This window comes from Prinia subflava, chromosome 3 (genome assembly GCF_021018805.1).
Source record: "Prinia subflava isolate CZ2003 ecotype Zambia chromosome 3, Cam_Psub_1.2, whole genome shotgun sequence".
Classification (NCBI taxonomy): Eukaryota; Metazoa; Chordata; class Aves; order Passeriformes; family Cisticolidae; genus Prinia; species Prinia subflava.
In genome coordinates this window covers 40,815,916-40,830,722 of record NC_086249.1, presented here as the reverse complement: position 1 = coordinate 40,830,722, position 14,807 = coordinate 40,815,916, and the positions used below count along the sequence as shown (strand labels likewise).

Genomic DNA, 14,807 nt, shown 5'->3' with positions numbered 1-14,807 from the left:
ACCCCTGTGATCCCAGAAATGACACAACTGTCTCAATGCAGCACTGCGTGGGGAGGAGAGCTGGGAGTTGCCCGTGCTCACACAACTCTGCAGCTTCTAGTTCAGCCTTACATAAGTTACCTCCGGCCTGTGGTGAAGAAATACAAGAAACATCTGATCTCCCTTCTCTGTGCAGTCACGGAGACACTGGTGTGAACCACCTCTCTGCCCATCAATGCAGAGGACATCTCCCCAGACTCGAGAAACCATACACATTGAAAGTGCTAATGGAAAGTGCTCAAATCTCTCTTTTTTTTTTTTTTTTTTTTTTTTTTTTCTTTTTTGTTGTTGTTGTTATCCAATTTAAAAACTTGTTGATTAACCCCAAATAGATCAGCTTTTGTATACCAAAAGACCAGGCACTTTCTGAAAGCAAAAAACCTCCATAAATAAAATAGCAGGGAATAAATTCTGCAAGGTTTGCTTCTGGCTTCTTTAGTGTTATTTTAATATCCATGTGGGAAAAAGGTAATGGTATGAGTTCATCCTTTGGTGAAGACAAAGGTATTTCTGTAAAGATCTTAAATCTCAGTTGTATAAACTAGCAGCTAAACCAGTTTTACTCTGATGAGGCACAGGTCCTATTAGATGACAAGTTCTACAGTAAGTTCTACAAGTTCTCAAGTTTCTTGTGTAGGATAAATAGAGTTTTGGTCACTTTTCATAGCTTTACTATGCCATTCTCAGCCCAGAAGGTCAACTACCTCAGTTTTTAATCTAATATCATGGCTATAAATGCAAATAAATTTTATTTATGGATTAATCCCTGTAACTTCATGTAATGGAATAAAATAATATTTCCATGTGACTGAGATTCTGTTGGTGTTTGCACTGATTAAAATGACTTAACCAAATAATACAAAGGCAAAGCTCAATCTATATACCGTCTCACTCTATATCTTAACCATAAGACAAATACAGAAACTGAATTTGAGTCAAATAAATTGTTCTGAACATTATTTAAAAAGTCCTTTTCATAATGTTTTATAAAATGCTTTTTTCAAACACCCTATTTGTCTCTTTATTGCAAAAAGCCCTCTCTAAGGACTCATATTAAATAGAATTAACTTCCCACATAATGGTTCCATAAGATATTCTTTACTCGAAACAAACAGAACAGGTCACTGTATGACAGTGCCTATTCAGCCACTTCACTTTTGATTTACATAAACCTGCAGCTTCAGTTTATTTTATGTTTTTTTCTTCCATTTAAAAATAAGGTAAGTATTTACTTTAACATTAAAAACACACTACTACGTGTAGTAGCATTAGTGGTAGTAGTGTGTAGTTCCTTTTTTACCTGGCTAATCTCTTTATATATCTGGCCTTTGAACAAGTCAATACATATTGTCAATACATGTTATATCTAGTGTTTACATCCACCGGATGTGTTATGTTAGTTCGTGTAATATGTTTGTTTGCCAGCTACTTTCTAGAAATATATTCTCTCATGAGAGCAGAACTGAATGCAGCATCCTATTATCTAGCCACTGAAATATTCTGCTTAACTTGACTCTAATTCATGCAGCAGCTACCTTATCTGTTTATCTTTCTCTCTCTCTCACTTTTTTTTTTTTTTTTTTTTTTTTTTTTTTTTTTTTTTTTGTGATGTACTGCACAAAATTGTAGCTGGGTTTATTTGGCTCCAGCTGAAAACTGACTGAGCTTTTCCTGACTGCTTGGTATTTTATTAAAAAACACCCACTGAACAACAACTTATAAACAGGATGTCTTAGGATGATACTTTAAACATAAAATTAAATTGCAATTTCATCCCAATTTGGAAACAGATTTTTCTTCAGCATCCTAATATGAAAACCAGATATCAACAATATCAAATATAAGAGCACTCACAGATTCATAGTACCAGAGTTTCACACAGTAAACAAACTTTTTGTTTAAGAAAACCACATGTTTAATTGTGTGGCTTTAATTGTGTGTAGTTTTTCTTCTCATGGAAGAGTTGTATTTGATGAAGAGACAAGTTTAATTTTACAGAAAATGATTTCATTTTTCCAACAAAGGGCTCTTAGTAAGCCCATAAACTCCATTCCACAGCATATACATTTTTGGAAGTATTAAGTGTGGTTGCCTTGAAATATTCACACTTGGATGTGTTCATTTGCATTATTACATTTAGAAGCCTTGGGGCTTTATCACTTCCTTTTCTTGAAATGGCACAGTAATAAGGAAAAGTGGTTATGCTTATCACCACCCATCACTCAAACACCTTCTATATTAACAAAACATAATTTTTTCCACTCAATGAATGGGTGTGTGATGTTTCATACACATGTCAATATTAGTATTACTTTGCCTGGTGAAGAAATCATTTTATTTAACAGGATGTGTGACTGGAAGTAAATGAGGAGAAATTCCCGTTTACACTTTAATGAACAGGGACAATGCAGCATGTCAAAACCATGCATTCACTATAATTTAGGAGTAAAAGTCATACAATTTTATACAAACAAACCATACCACATTTTAAGTGTCTTGATCCTCACAAAAAATCGCTGTAGAGTAAGGGCTGTACATGTTTCCTGGACTAATGTTTAATATCCTAAGTATTCTTCTACAAGGAAATCTCAGCAAAGAAGAAAATAAGCAGATCACCTGATGGTTAGATACTGAAAAGATAATCTATGTATCTATGACAGCCTCTTTCATTAGCTTTTGATCCTGTCAAACAATAAATACAACCTTTAACCTTGTATATGTAATGAATAAAACTTGAACCTACATTGTCTAATCAAATGAGAGGTCCAATATATCCCACTGCTGTAGCACATTCCATGCCCATGAACCCTGGTTTTAAATCTAAAACTATATGTAAAAGGAAAAAAACAAACCCCTTTGAGAACAGAATTTCTAACACTTAAAAGAAAAAGGAAAGAGGATTTTTCAGACTAATATTTAAATATAATTGCTTTGAGAGAACAAGTAACATCTGGATGTAAAAATACTGCAATAAGGAGTGCCACATAAAACCAGAATGAAATGGAATGGAAGGAAAGGACAAGCTGCATGTTCAAGATGGCTTTGCACAAATGTAAATATTTAAGTTTGGACTAAATGCAAAAAGCGCATGCATGACTCCATCACTGACATTGTAAGCAAGACAAACACCTCTAATTTCACCTTCAAAAAAATATATGAATTGCATTTGATACGTGTGTTCAGTTAGGAGTTGTGATATCAAAAAGGTGGTGTATCATGTTTTATACAGAAAGCCTAGAAGCCAAAGATTAAAAAATTTGTTAAAAAATTGTACAGTCAATTATCAGAACTGACACTGGAGTATTGTATGAACTTTGAGCAAGAATACACAAAATATTTTTTAAAAGCTAGATTTAGCACCTACGTTTAACTACAAAAAATATTTTAAACATAGAAAACACAGCATGGTAGGTGACTTCTCTTTTAATTTCATTGCTTTTGTGGGCTTTTACCATATATGCAATACTGTTAAAACTCTAAATAATTTCAAAATATTGTTTGAGGACTATTTATTGCTAAATATCAAGAACAGAGGCTTTGTGAAACTAAGAAGGGCAAAATTTACAGGGAGACAGAAGATCAGGGACTGACAAAGGAGATTTTATCCATCAAGAGTTTAGCTGGAGGTTCTGATCTGCCATCAGAGGAACATGTCTCCATTGCAGGGCAAAATCTGACAGAAGGAAGTTGCTCCTCATGGAAAGGATACTGTGTGGGCCTGCCCCAGAGGTCTGGCTGAGGCTTGATAGCACAATCTCCTTCAATGTTAACAATAAATCACTAACTCCTGCTTTTAAGCACCAGGCTACTCAGGATTCACCCCCATGAAAAGAAAAGAAGAGACTCACAGATACAACACAATATCAAAAATGAAAACAGAATTGACAAGGTAATAGCTCAGAGACATTCAAATTTTAAGATTTTTACTGATAATGCAAAAAGAAACAGGACGCAAGTAACGCTTAACAGCCCAAGTCAGGCATTCCATGCTAACTGGCCAGTGCATTTTGAAATAAATCATTAACCTGTTTTTCCTTTTAAAACCATGGTAAAATGAAATCTCTCCGATATTATTATAACAAACACTTCAAAAAATTGACAATTACAACCCTTTTATACTAAGGTATTCCACAGCACTTTAGAGCTTTCACGTGTTTTCTCATACATCCGTGGGATAAATGGAGCCCAGCTATTGTCAGAAAGGAAAGGCCATTTTCCTTGACTGGTTCTGTGTAGGCTTTTCAGTGGCAAAACCCCTAGCTGTTCCAGAGGAAACCACCAATAGCTTTTGGTAAGTTTTCAAACTGGCAAGAAAAGGTGCACATTGTATGGATTCTTGATGAAAAATAAATAGCCATGGACTTGATTTTACATTTCCTTTTGAGAAGGGCATTAATAACAGTTCAGTGACAATAAGCTATACATGCACTAATTCCATAATGAGTCTTTATTAACTCATGAGGAAAACCTATCTATTCAGCTATCACACTACTTCCTTTAGCAATTACATATTTTAGTAGATCGCTATAACAATTTGGATTGAATCAAACTAAATACCTTGCAAGGACTCATGAGACATCGTCTAATCTTGTTGCACTTCACCACGTGCAGTGTTGTTAATACTTACAGAAAGTGAGTTTGAGAGATTTTGAAAAGTGTAAGCACCTTAATGAAAGGTTTGTCTTTCTGAACAACTCTAAACCAGCAATACTTTTTTCCCCAGCAATACATGCTAGGGAACAAGCCAGTGTAAAATGATCACAGGTCTTTTTTTAAGTCACATCTGTGGATGTTTTATTGTTCTTGGCACAGATTACAATGGTGTTACAGAACTGAAAACCACATTTGTGAAACATACCTATAATACTGTGAAAGGTCAGAAATTTTACATAACCTAACGGAAGTATCAAGCAATTTATTTCCTTTTGAGGCATACTGTGAATGTACTGTAAATTCTGGGTTTATTTGCTTATTTATTTTTTTATTTGCCTAAGAAAAAAAAAGGCAGTGTAAACTTAGGTGTCTCTATCCGCTATTGTGAATTCAAGCCCTACTCAAATTACTTTGGACATCTTACAAAAGCAGGCTTCCAGGAACGGTTACAACACATCTGGAGGTACTGCAAGCATACTCTTTCCAGCAGGGATGAAACTGTCAAATATCCAGGGCAGGATGTCTCCATTGCTCCCCAGGATGTGTGCTTGCAGGGAGAGCAGGAAAGAAATCCAGACTTAAAGCATAAACCCCAGAAACACTCATGTCTGCCCAGCAGCAGAAGGGAATGCAGGGTCTGCAGCACAGGACTGCAGAACAGGCCTTAGGGGTCATTTTCTCCTCTCCAGCCTCATTGCTAAAGGCAGTGAGTGACAGTTTCCTGTGGTTTTGAGCCTCACTCAATTTGTACAAGCAACTTCCCCCTCTTGGCTGAGGAGCTGTGGTAAGGATGCAGGAAAGCTGACACACCAGACAACAGAAACCTCACACTGGGGATGTTGCAGGACTATGCACTATCTTGCCACTGGCAAGATAGTGCATACACCTTCTTAGCTGATAGCAACCAGGAATGATACTTCCCACAACTCAGTTTCAAGACCTCTTTTTTGTCTTTATTTTAGCTAGCCAAAAGCAGAGCCCCTCCACATGTTTCTCCTATGCTTGGCCAGGACAGACCTGCTCTGCAGTCTGTTAATACAACCAGAGTACCAGAGCTGGGTATTGATGACAATTAGAGAAAAAAAATCCCAGGAATTCTTATATTATAAAGCACTAAGTGCCCAAATCAAGTTGGATGGAAAAAATCCCAACAAATAACAATAAGGACCAGATACTCCAGGATCTAAAATATAAAACACCCCTTTACTAACTATTAAATCAAAAGAAGACTACTATTCTAGTCATTGCAAAATAAAGTAAAATATTAGTCCAAGCTTTTTATTTCCAAAGGATCAGCTTTTATAAACTAAGAGGCATAATTAGTGAGATAAGTGGTCTAATGCATTCCTGTTCCATAAGTCAGAAGGTAGGGAGGAGTTGCAGATTTGGAACCAGCTAAGTCAGGGACATGGAAGTAGCATAATGTAGAGATTCAGTATAAAATAATTCTAAATAAAAAAGTCTATTCCAGATGTTTATGAGCTTAAGATAAAGACCTTACTTAACCAGACTATAAACATAAAATATCTTTCTAAAAGTGCTGGCTGACTGCTCTTTAACAAAAATGAAGCATACCTTTGAAAGATCTCTGAAGTTGCCTGGAAGGGTCAGATCTAACTCTTCAGACTCGTAGTTTGTTAAAACCCACGGAAATACAGGGTATTGGTTCAGATCATTGTATGTTCGTCCTATTGAAAAGGAAAGTTTTAAGAATTAGGAAATAGTGTCCACTTGTCCAGCTAGAAAAAAATTTAGTGGTTACATTTCTTGCATCATATGTTCCCAGTTCCCACCACTTTGACAGAATCAAGTATAAATCTTCCAGACAAAAGCAGCCATTTAAGTTGCACTTCTCTAGAACCAGAAGTCAACACACAAACTGAAATAATATAAAAAGCGCAGTATCTTTTAAGATCAACTAAAATGCACCACAAACGCTTTCTCTTTTATTTTCACCAAGATATTTTTATAGTATGAATGTACAAATTCAAAATAACTAAACTATTACTTTCTTAGCAACTTATCATAGCTGGCAAAGATAATATGAGACCTCAAACAGCAAGGGGGTAAATAGAGGTTTGCAAATCTAGGTCTGTCCTGGACAGTTCATGCTAATCCGTCATTCCCTATGGTTCTTCTTCACTGAAGAGACGATGAGATTCCACAGCAGCTGTGGAATCAAAGTGATGAAAGTCATGTTTGCTGTAACACTATTTTTTAATCACTTTGAAAATTAAAAAAACAGTTCTCCTGTGTAAGAGACAGAACTGACTACCCCAGGCCACTCTCTTCAATCATGAAAGAAACACTGCTGTCATCCCAGCAGCTCAAATGTGCAAAAACCATCTTCAGATACCACTTCAAAAGAACAACCTGCAACTGCAATGAAATAAAAATTATGAATTCATCACAAAGAGAAGTGTTTTTAGGAAAGGCTGTTATTTTTGTATTCTCTAGTATTTAGTAGAATCTAACATTTCAGTGATAAGACAAATGAAAAATCTTAGTACAGAACTGCCCATCTTATTTCTGTAGTGAGAACCACACAATATACAACATGAGTCTTAAAAAACAAAATCAGGTCATAAATATATGTGTGTGTATATTTATATAATATAATTAGCAGACTGAAGTAATCCAGGTTAGCAATTCCCAGTCCTGCTGCAGATTTACAGCCCTGTTCACTAACTGCTTCCTTCCAGATTCTGGACAGATTCCTGGGGTACAAAACCCAGGAAAACACTGGCTTCCTTGTTCTGAGTAGCAGTTGCAATTCTCCACAAAAATCAGTTCTGCTTTAATGAAATGTGAAACTTTCACTGCTCTACAAGCACGTTATTTTTTCAACAGGAGTTGATGAACAACAAGCATGTTTTTATTTTGTACATAGTTTCACTGAATACAGGAGAAGTGCATATTCTTCATAATTGTGCGTACTCATTTTTACACTCTGAAAATAGAGTTGTTCACAAGTATACAAAAAAAAAAAAAAAAAAAAAGGTGCAAATGTAGCTTTGTCAAACAGGCAATTCCACCACTGTGTGCTACATACACAAATTAGGATGGAAAGAAACAAACCCACTTCTTCTTTAATATCAACAATGAATAAATGAATGAAAGAATGAATGAATGAATGAATGCAAAATGATTCTTATGCAGAACAAGAATGTATCAAACAACTAAATCAAGAAATATATCAGAATTTATCCTTGTAAGGGAGGAAAAGGAAAGGTATTCTCTACTAGAATATTTATTCTTTTAGACTTTTGGGAGAGGGCTCTATATGTTTCAAAGGAAGACATTTCTGCCTCATTTTCTATGTCCATCAGATCAGAATATTATTTTCCTCTTTGGCAAGGGTTTAATTGCATATGACTTGTAAAGTTTGAGATTAAGTAAATTTTGAGATTATCAAATTTAGGGTGCTTTAAAATATAGCCTCTATAAAAATACAACTTCATACAATACATGTTTTCCTCACCATGAAAATCTTTAATCAACATAAGAGTGTGCAAAAATTTCCACAACATTTGTGGAAAGACATTTGTGTTTATGCAGAGAGCAGACTAAAAGAACTTTGAGATCCAGGAAGAGAATGACTGAGGTGACTGTAGTCTACTACAAAGCATAAAGATGAAGATTATGCAGAATCAAAATTTGTATGGAAAAGAGCTCATAGTAATAAAAATGTTCAACTGTAACCACTTTACAGAAGTATTTAAGAAGCGAGAAGGTTCCTTTTGCAAAACTTTGAAAGGAAATGTCTGGTCATACAAAATCACTTTTAATTTCGAATTTGAGATTTTTTCCCATTGTAATTTAATTTAATTTTGATACTTATTTCATTAATTTGTTCCCATTCCATATGAAACACTTTCCATAAGAAAAATCATAAATGTGTGAATAGGACAAGGAAAAAGCAATCCTGAGCTTCGCTGGCATATGAGTTTTCTTTTGCTGAGGGGTTACTTATAATATAGACACATGAAGAAATTATCATGTGACATTAGCTTCATGTCAGAACACTGCAGTAATTCCTCTGTGCAGTTTTTTGACCCACAGTGAGAAATAAAAATAGTCTTATGAAATAAATTAAAATATTCTCTTCTCTCCTACTTCAGTTTTTGTAAAACATCTTTTATGAAGATAATAACTACTAAGAATAGCTATTAATTTGTTTGATAAAAAAAGTTAGATTTTTTTTCTCAATTCAACAATTTCCTCCTTAATATCAACAAATAAAACTGACTCGAGAAGATGATCCTAATTTAAATTGTGAAAGGAGACCAAACCTACGAGGTAAGACCACACATCTGTACTTATGTGGCTGGAAGACAGTGATCTAGGCCTATAATGGGATTACAAACCCTTAATTCCAAACATGCATAAATATTATAGATCAAGAAATGCTGTCTCAATCTGTTCTGGCTTCACAGTTGATTATTTTCAGAGTAAAGTCAGCAGATGAATATACTTGGCCATCTCATCAATTGTCTGGTGCTTCCAGCAAGAATTATTTGGCCCTTTCTTTAGCTAAATAAATATAGAACATAAACCTGTATGACTATAGGTAGTCTCTACACCTTTTCAGAACCTTTAGATTTCCCCTCAAGTAGGCTTACAGAGATTAATATTAAAGGCTGAATATTAAATATAGCAAGCCCTGTGACACTAATCTACTTGAACAATAAAAGTGAGGCATAGTAAATGAGATCTCAGAAATACTGGATATGTTTCTTCATTAAAAAAAAAAAACAACTTTTTAATTAAACCATCCAATTTAATGTTTTTATATGGCACTTTAGTTTCTAAGGTAAAGTGAGCTAGAGACAGCTGACAAAGAAATTATAACTGCAATTCCTTGGTGAAAATGTTAATGACAGCAAAATATTGTTTAATTAGATGATTGCAGCATCTGGATTAACACTCCTTAAGAGCAATGTTCCTGTGCTTGTCTGCTTCTTCACACTTTACAGACATTTTGTCATCTCTAGGTCATTAGGAAAGAATTTTTAATGATTTTTCTAGAAGTAAGTAGTTCGAGTTACATCTAATTAGATGACAATAATAAGCCCAACACATGCAGCAGCTAAATATATACATAATTAACCAGTGAGGGCTTGTACATCACAGAGTAAAAAAGTGGAAAATGCTAAACAGGCAAAAAAAATGGTGAGGGGGAAGAAGTTCATCTGAATTTATTACCTAATTGAGGGTGTCATTTTTTCCATAAACCTTTAAAAATAATCCCTTTCCACTAGAAGAAATTACTCACAAAAATTATGGATGCAATTATTCTTCATTTCTTTTAAAAGCAGTGACATGTAGGATTTAAAAGAATTAAAATTCCAATAAATACAATTGCAAGCACACATTTAATATACTGCAATTTGAAACCAAATAGCAGAAATTAGTTAAATACTGAGAAATAGATTTGAAATCTAGACTTCTAACTAAAACAGTGAGCACTGCAATGATATTGAAAAACAACTTCTTGTTCCCATTCCTCTTGATACCTTTTGCTGTAGTGGGATTATGTTTAAGCACTCTTTTTAATAATCTTTTAGTTGAGAATAGTAAAAATTACATGTTTCCTATATCACCCAGAGGGTTCAGTTCCTGTACATGCTGGTCCCATGCAGAGAGGACAATTAGTATAATCACAGCAAAAACAAAAGGATCCCTGAGAATGAAGCAGGTAGAGGGAGGGGAGAGGCAACCAGGAAGGCTTATGTCTACACAGCCAGGACAAAAACCAGGGGCATGGAGAGTGTAACACTGAGACTGATTGATAAGTAGCAGAGTGCTGTGTTTACCTTTGGGAGGAAAGCCCAGAGCTGTAAACAGGATGAAATATGCTCAAGTCAGAAAAGAGGGCAAGAAAGAGGTAAAGAGCTTGGAAACAGAAGAGGGAGGTGAGAAAATAGCTGACTAGACGGCCAGAGAAACAAGGCTTGAAACAAGGTTGAAACAAGGCTTTAGAGAGTTTTGAAGATGGAGAGAGATTTTAAACAGAAATTGAAATGTGACATCAGGCCAATGCAAGTGCCAGCAATCACACATAGGATTGGATAGGAGATGATCTAGAAAGAGAGATCTTTGGGAGCTGAAGTAGAAGGTTATAAAGTCATGAGCACAGATCACAGCAGAAATAATTAAACTAAACATGAAGCATGGCAATGTTACTAGGGGATAATAGGATGATGTAAGAATTAAAGAAAACATCATAGAACGATGGAGTTTTTTCAAGAGGATACTTCAAATATTAAGGACATATAGAAGAGCCAGGGGCCATGCTTCTCAGGACAGACATACCAGCAAACCAGGGAGAGATTTAAGAAGGGATTCATATATTTATTTCAGTGGTTCTGTTGTACAGAGACCAACCCGTGTGTATAATTAACAGTATTAAAAGGCAAAGGACTTCTTTGAGGGAGAGGACCCAGCTGCATGATGTCACATTGAGAGAAATAAGGTGGTGTCAAACTCCTCACTTCTGAACATCACTCTTCCAAGGCTACTGCTTCTTGTGTAATTTCAGACGACGGTCACAAGAAAACGTGAGTGCTTTTTTACTCTTTTGTAGAGGGCTAGACACTAATCAAGCACCATTGTAAGAAAAAAAAAGGAAGCTACAAAGAATGGGCAAAAGATGTACTAAACCACTCTGTGAGTGGACCTCTGTTTGGATGAGAAGAAAAAACAGTGAAATAATCTTACTTATCACTGACTTACCAGCAGATAATCCACAATTCTTAAGTGTCAAACCCCCATGTTTCTGACTAAACTACAGCTCAGATTTGCTGAATAAGCCAGTAGGAGCTTAATGGCAACATGAATTAAAAAAAAAAAAAAAAAAAAAAAGGATGGATATATTTCTCAATAGCTGAAAACAGTAACACCATTAGAGAATAAGATGCTGCTTAAATAAACAGTTATGTTCTAAAACTAGGTCATTGCTGCTACACTAACAATTAGTGGCAAAGAAGTTGTAACTTATAAGGAAATATTTCTAATGGAATCTCATTACAAGAGTATAATTAGGACTGTAATTGACAATTGGATTTCCAAGAAGAAAATAAAATACATCTTTACTTAGGAAAGGAGGTCATAAGTATATTCAGTACTCTATTTTTGTGTACAAAATAGAAAACCCTGTATTTTCTTCTGACTGCTGAGGGTCCTGTCTACACTGCATATAAGATTTTGTATCTGTTTAATACAGGTGTACTTGGGCAGTTATCAAAACCAGGGCAACAAGTTAGTGAAGGTTCTTCATACTGTATTTCTGGTAGAGTTATTAATTTTGTTAGTACTTCATCAGAAAACACCTATTTGTTGCAAGGGAAATATTTTTGAGGAACACCTTTCAAAAAGACGTACAGAAATACAGGCACAGGTGTAAAAGCAGTGGTGTCACTCAGACTATCTCACAGCTCTTGACCCTGCAGCTTCCCAAATCTCAGGCCCTGGTGGTACAAGGCCATGCACTGGTAGAGCCAGGATCAACTTGGGGATGTGAGAGCTTCCAGTCTTTCTAACATATACTTCTTTTTCAAAGCTTTCCTCCCCACAACTGGACTTTGAGCTCATGTGCATTCTACTGTGGTTGGGTTTCTGGTTTGCCAGGAACTTTATGAGGAGATTCTTTGCAAATATCCCCAAGTACTTCATGAAGTTTTGGAACTGAGCTTTCTAGATGAAGTGCAGACTTCATTGAAACCACAAAATCTGGTTGATCTTCCAGAAAAAAAACTTGAGGGGATTTTTTGCTTCTGTCAAAAAGTTGGAAAACGTTGGGTTTTGTTCCAAACTGAAATAAAGAGCTTATTGTCATGTGTAGAATTGCCTGTTGGGTTTCAGTTACCTTTCACTCTCTGATGCTGTTTTCAGAAAAGGTTTTGTGTGTGTCATTGGCAAGTTCAGCTACCAAGGATAAGCTTTATTCTAGTTTTTAAAAAAAATCACATACTGCTGAAAGATTTTATGAGATGGTAGACAACGCTGTGAAATGAGCAAGGCATCCTATGCAATTAACCAATGAGATTACATGAACAAATGAGACTTACTGATACCAATAAAACTGCTAGAAATTAAATGCCTTGAGAGAGAGACACTCCTAGCAATAGTGACCAAACAGTTTTTTTCAAATAGGACAGAAATTCATGGACACACACCAAACATAACAAATAGTCAGTAATCCTTCAAACCTTGGCCATAGCAGGTGGCACCTGGAATGCTAATATCAAGCCATCCTGTTGTAAGGCAGATGAGTGACACTAAATGACCTTAAGAGAATCCTGTCTTGTGCAATCACCCCAAGTGTTTGGCTATAAAGCCTGCCCAGTAGCACTAGTATCAAATAACAGGTAAAAAAAAATTTTTGTTGAGACCTCTGAAATACTCTGAGGGAATCTGTTCAGGCTGTAGCTTCTTAACTGATAGATATTTTAGTGTGTTACTGCAATTTCTAAATGATTTCAGACATAATGCTGTCTTCCCAGTTTGGATGCTTTGGTGAGGTACCTTGGACATTTAAACTGATTAAAAATAAATTTATAAATAAAAATAAAAATAAAAAATTAAAAAATAAAAATAAAAATAAAAATAAAAATAATTTAAAAAAGGCTTATCTCTTGTCTACTCTCATTTAAAGGGAGACAATTCAATTCTTCAATTCATTGCTTGCAGAAGAAATGAATACAAGAAAAGGAAGTTACCAGAGAGGGACGGTTTGGCTGATAATGTACTGGACAAGGACTAAGGGGACTTAGGCTAACTTCCCAGTTCTCCAGTAAATCCTCCAAGTTCAGGTGAGGCAGCCAGGGAGCCGGCAAGGGTCCGCCTGCATTTCCGCATCACTAGAGGGGCAGCGGACGTGTGAGAGGCACGGAGCAGCTGGAGACAGGCCAGTGTCCAGAAGCAGGAGAGAGGCATTCTGGCATTGCTCCAGCAGCAATAAACGCTCGGCAGGGCTCCTTCCTCCAGCAAAGATCTGCGGGACTGCAGCTAAAATGCTTGGGAACCAAGCTGGTGAGCCTGCACTGGACTTCACCATATGCACTTTCCAGCCCAGATCTCCAGTAGTTTCAGGGATTCTGCTTTTTGCTCCACTGCACAAGGTAAACATGCCCTCAGATTTCCAACTGCTCAGTGGTAACACTTCTGTATCACACTGGGATAAGTTGATGACACATTTATTAACATCCGTAAGACTGGATGCATGCAAGATGACTACCATCTAAGCACAGAGGCCAAAGCCTGAGGGTTCAAAGCAAGCGAGTTTGACAGCTCCTGAATTCTGCCACTGCCCTACTGGGAGGAACACAGTGACTGTCCCCAGACTGGTCAATGGAACAAGTGCTACCTTTGAGTTTCACACTTACATGTGTCTTATGTCTGGCCTGAAGATAACCTCGAGCATAAAAGTCAGGACCAAGTAAAGATGAGAGTTGTAACACTGGAGTACAAAGTGATGCCTGGTGGAATTTAATTTGGGTTTCAAATTAAAGCTCACTGAAGTGAAATGTCTGTTTGAGGCTCTCCACAGGCAGGTTCATAAGCAGCATGCAAGCTACAGGCAGGAATCATAATAGTAGACAACCTCCTGGAAATCTCTGTATATGGGGTAGAAAACTGCTGCTTTTTACATTTAAAATTAACACTGGAGTTAACACATAGAAAAGGGAAAGGTGAAAGGAATAATATCTTCCTGAATGTTTAATTAATGACAATTGCCAGAAAAGCTCTTCTTTTGCCAATAACGAATGGATGTCTGTGGCAGTTATTCCTCATTTTAAATACATAATCTGATATTATATTTCATCTCAAAGAACTAAATGAGAAAAGATGCTGTAATCTAATCATACCACAATCCAGGTGACATCTGTACTAGCAGAATACTGTTGTTATTCTGCTGTCTAGTTGCTGTTGCTGAGAATGATGAAGTAGCGAAATTACATTTTCCCATTATTATTTCCAGACACTCTCTGGCAATGGTTTGTTGACTCTAATAAAGCTTCAGACAAAGCTGTCAGCAGAGGAAATGGCAGAAGGGGAGCAAGGAACAGCTTTCACAGCAATACATGAATCTAAAGTCTCCTTGATGGGTTGTG

General features: G+C 36.2%; 1 protein-coding gene across 2 annotated transcripts in view; it reads right to left on the bottom strand.

Annotated features, from left to right (window-relative positions):
* The window catches only part of NBEA (neurobeachin), a 458,593-nt gene that overhangs the window by 81,108 nt on the left and 362,678 nt on the right, over positions 1–14,807 (bottom strand). For both annotated transcript variants that reach the window (XM_063394796.1, XM_063394797.1), the window contains exon 45: positions 6,268–6,380. In XM_063394796.1, the coding sequence (XP_063250866.1) occupies positions 6,268–6,380 (113 nt within the window). The remainder of the gene's footprint in view (positions 1–6,267; positions 6,381–14,807) is intronic.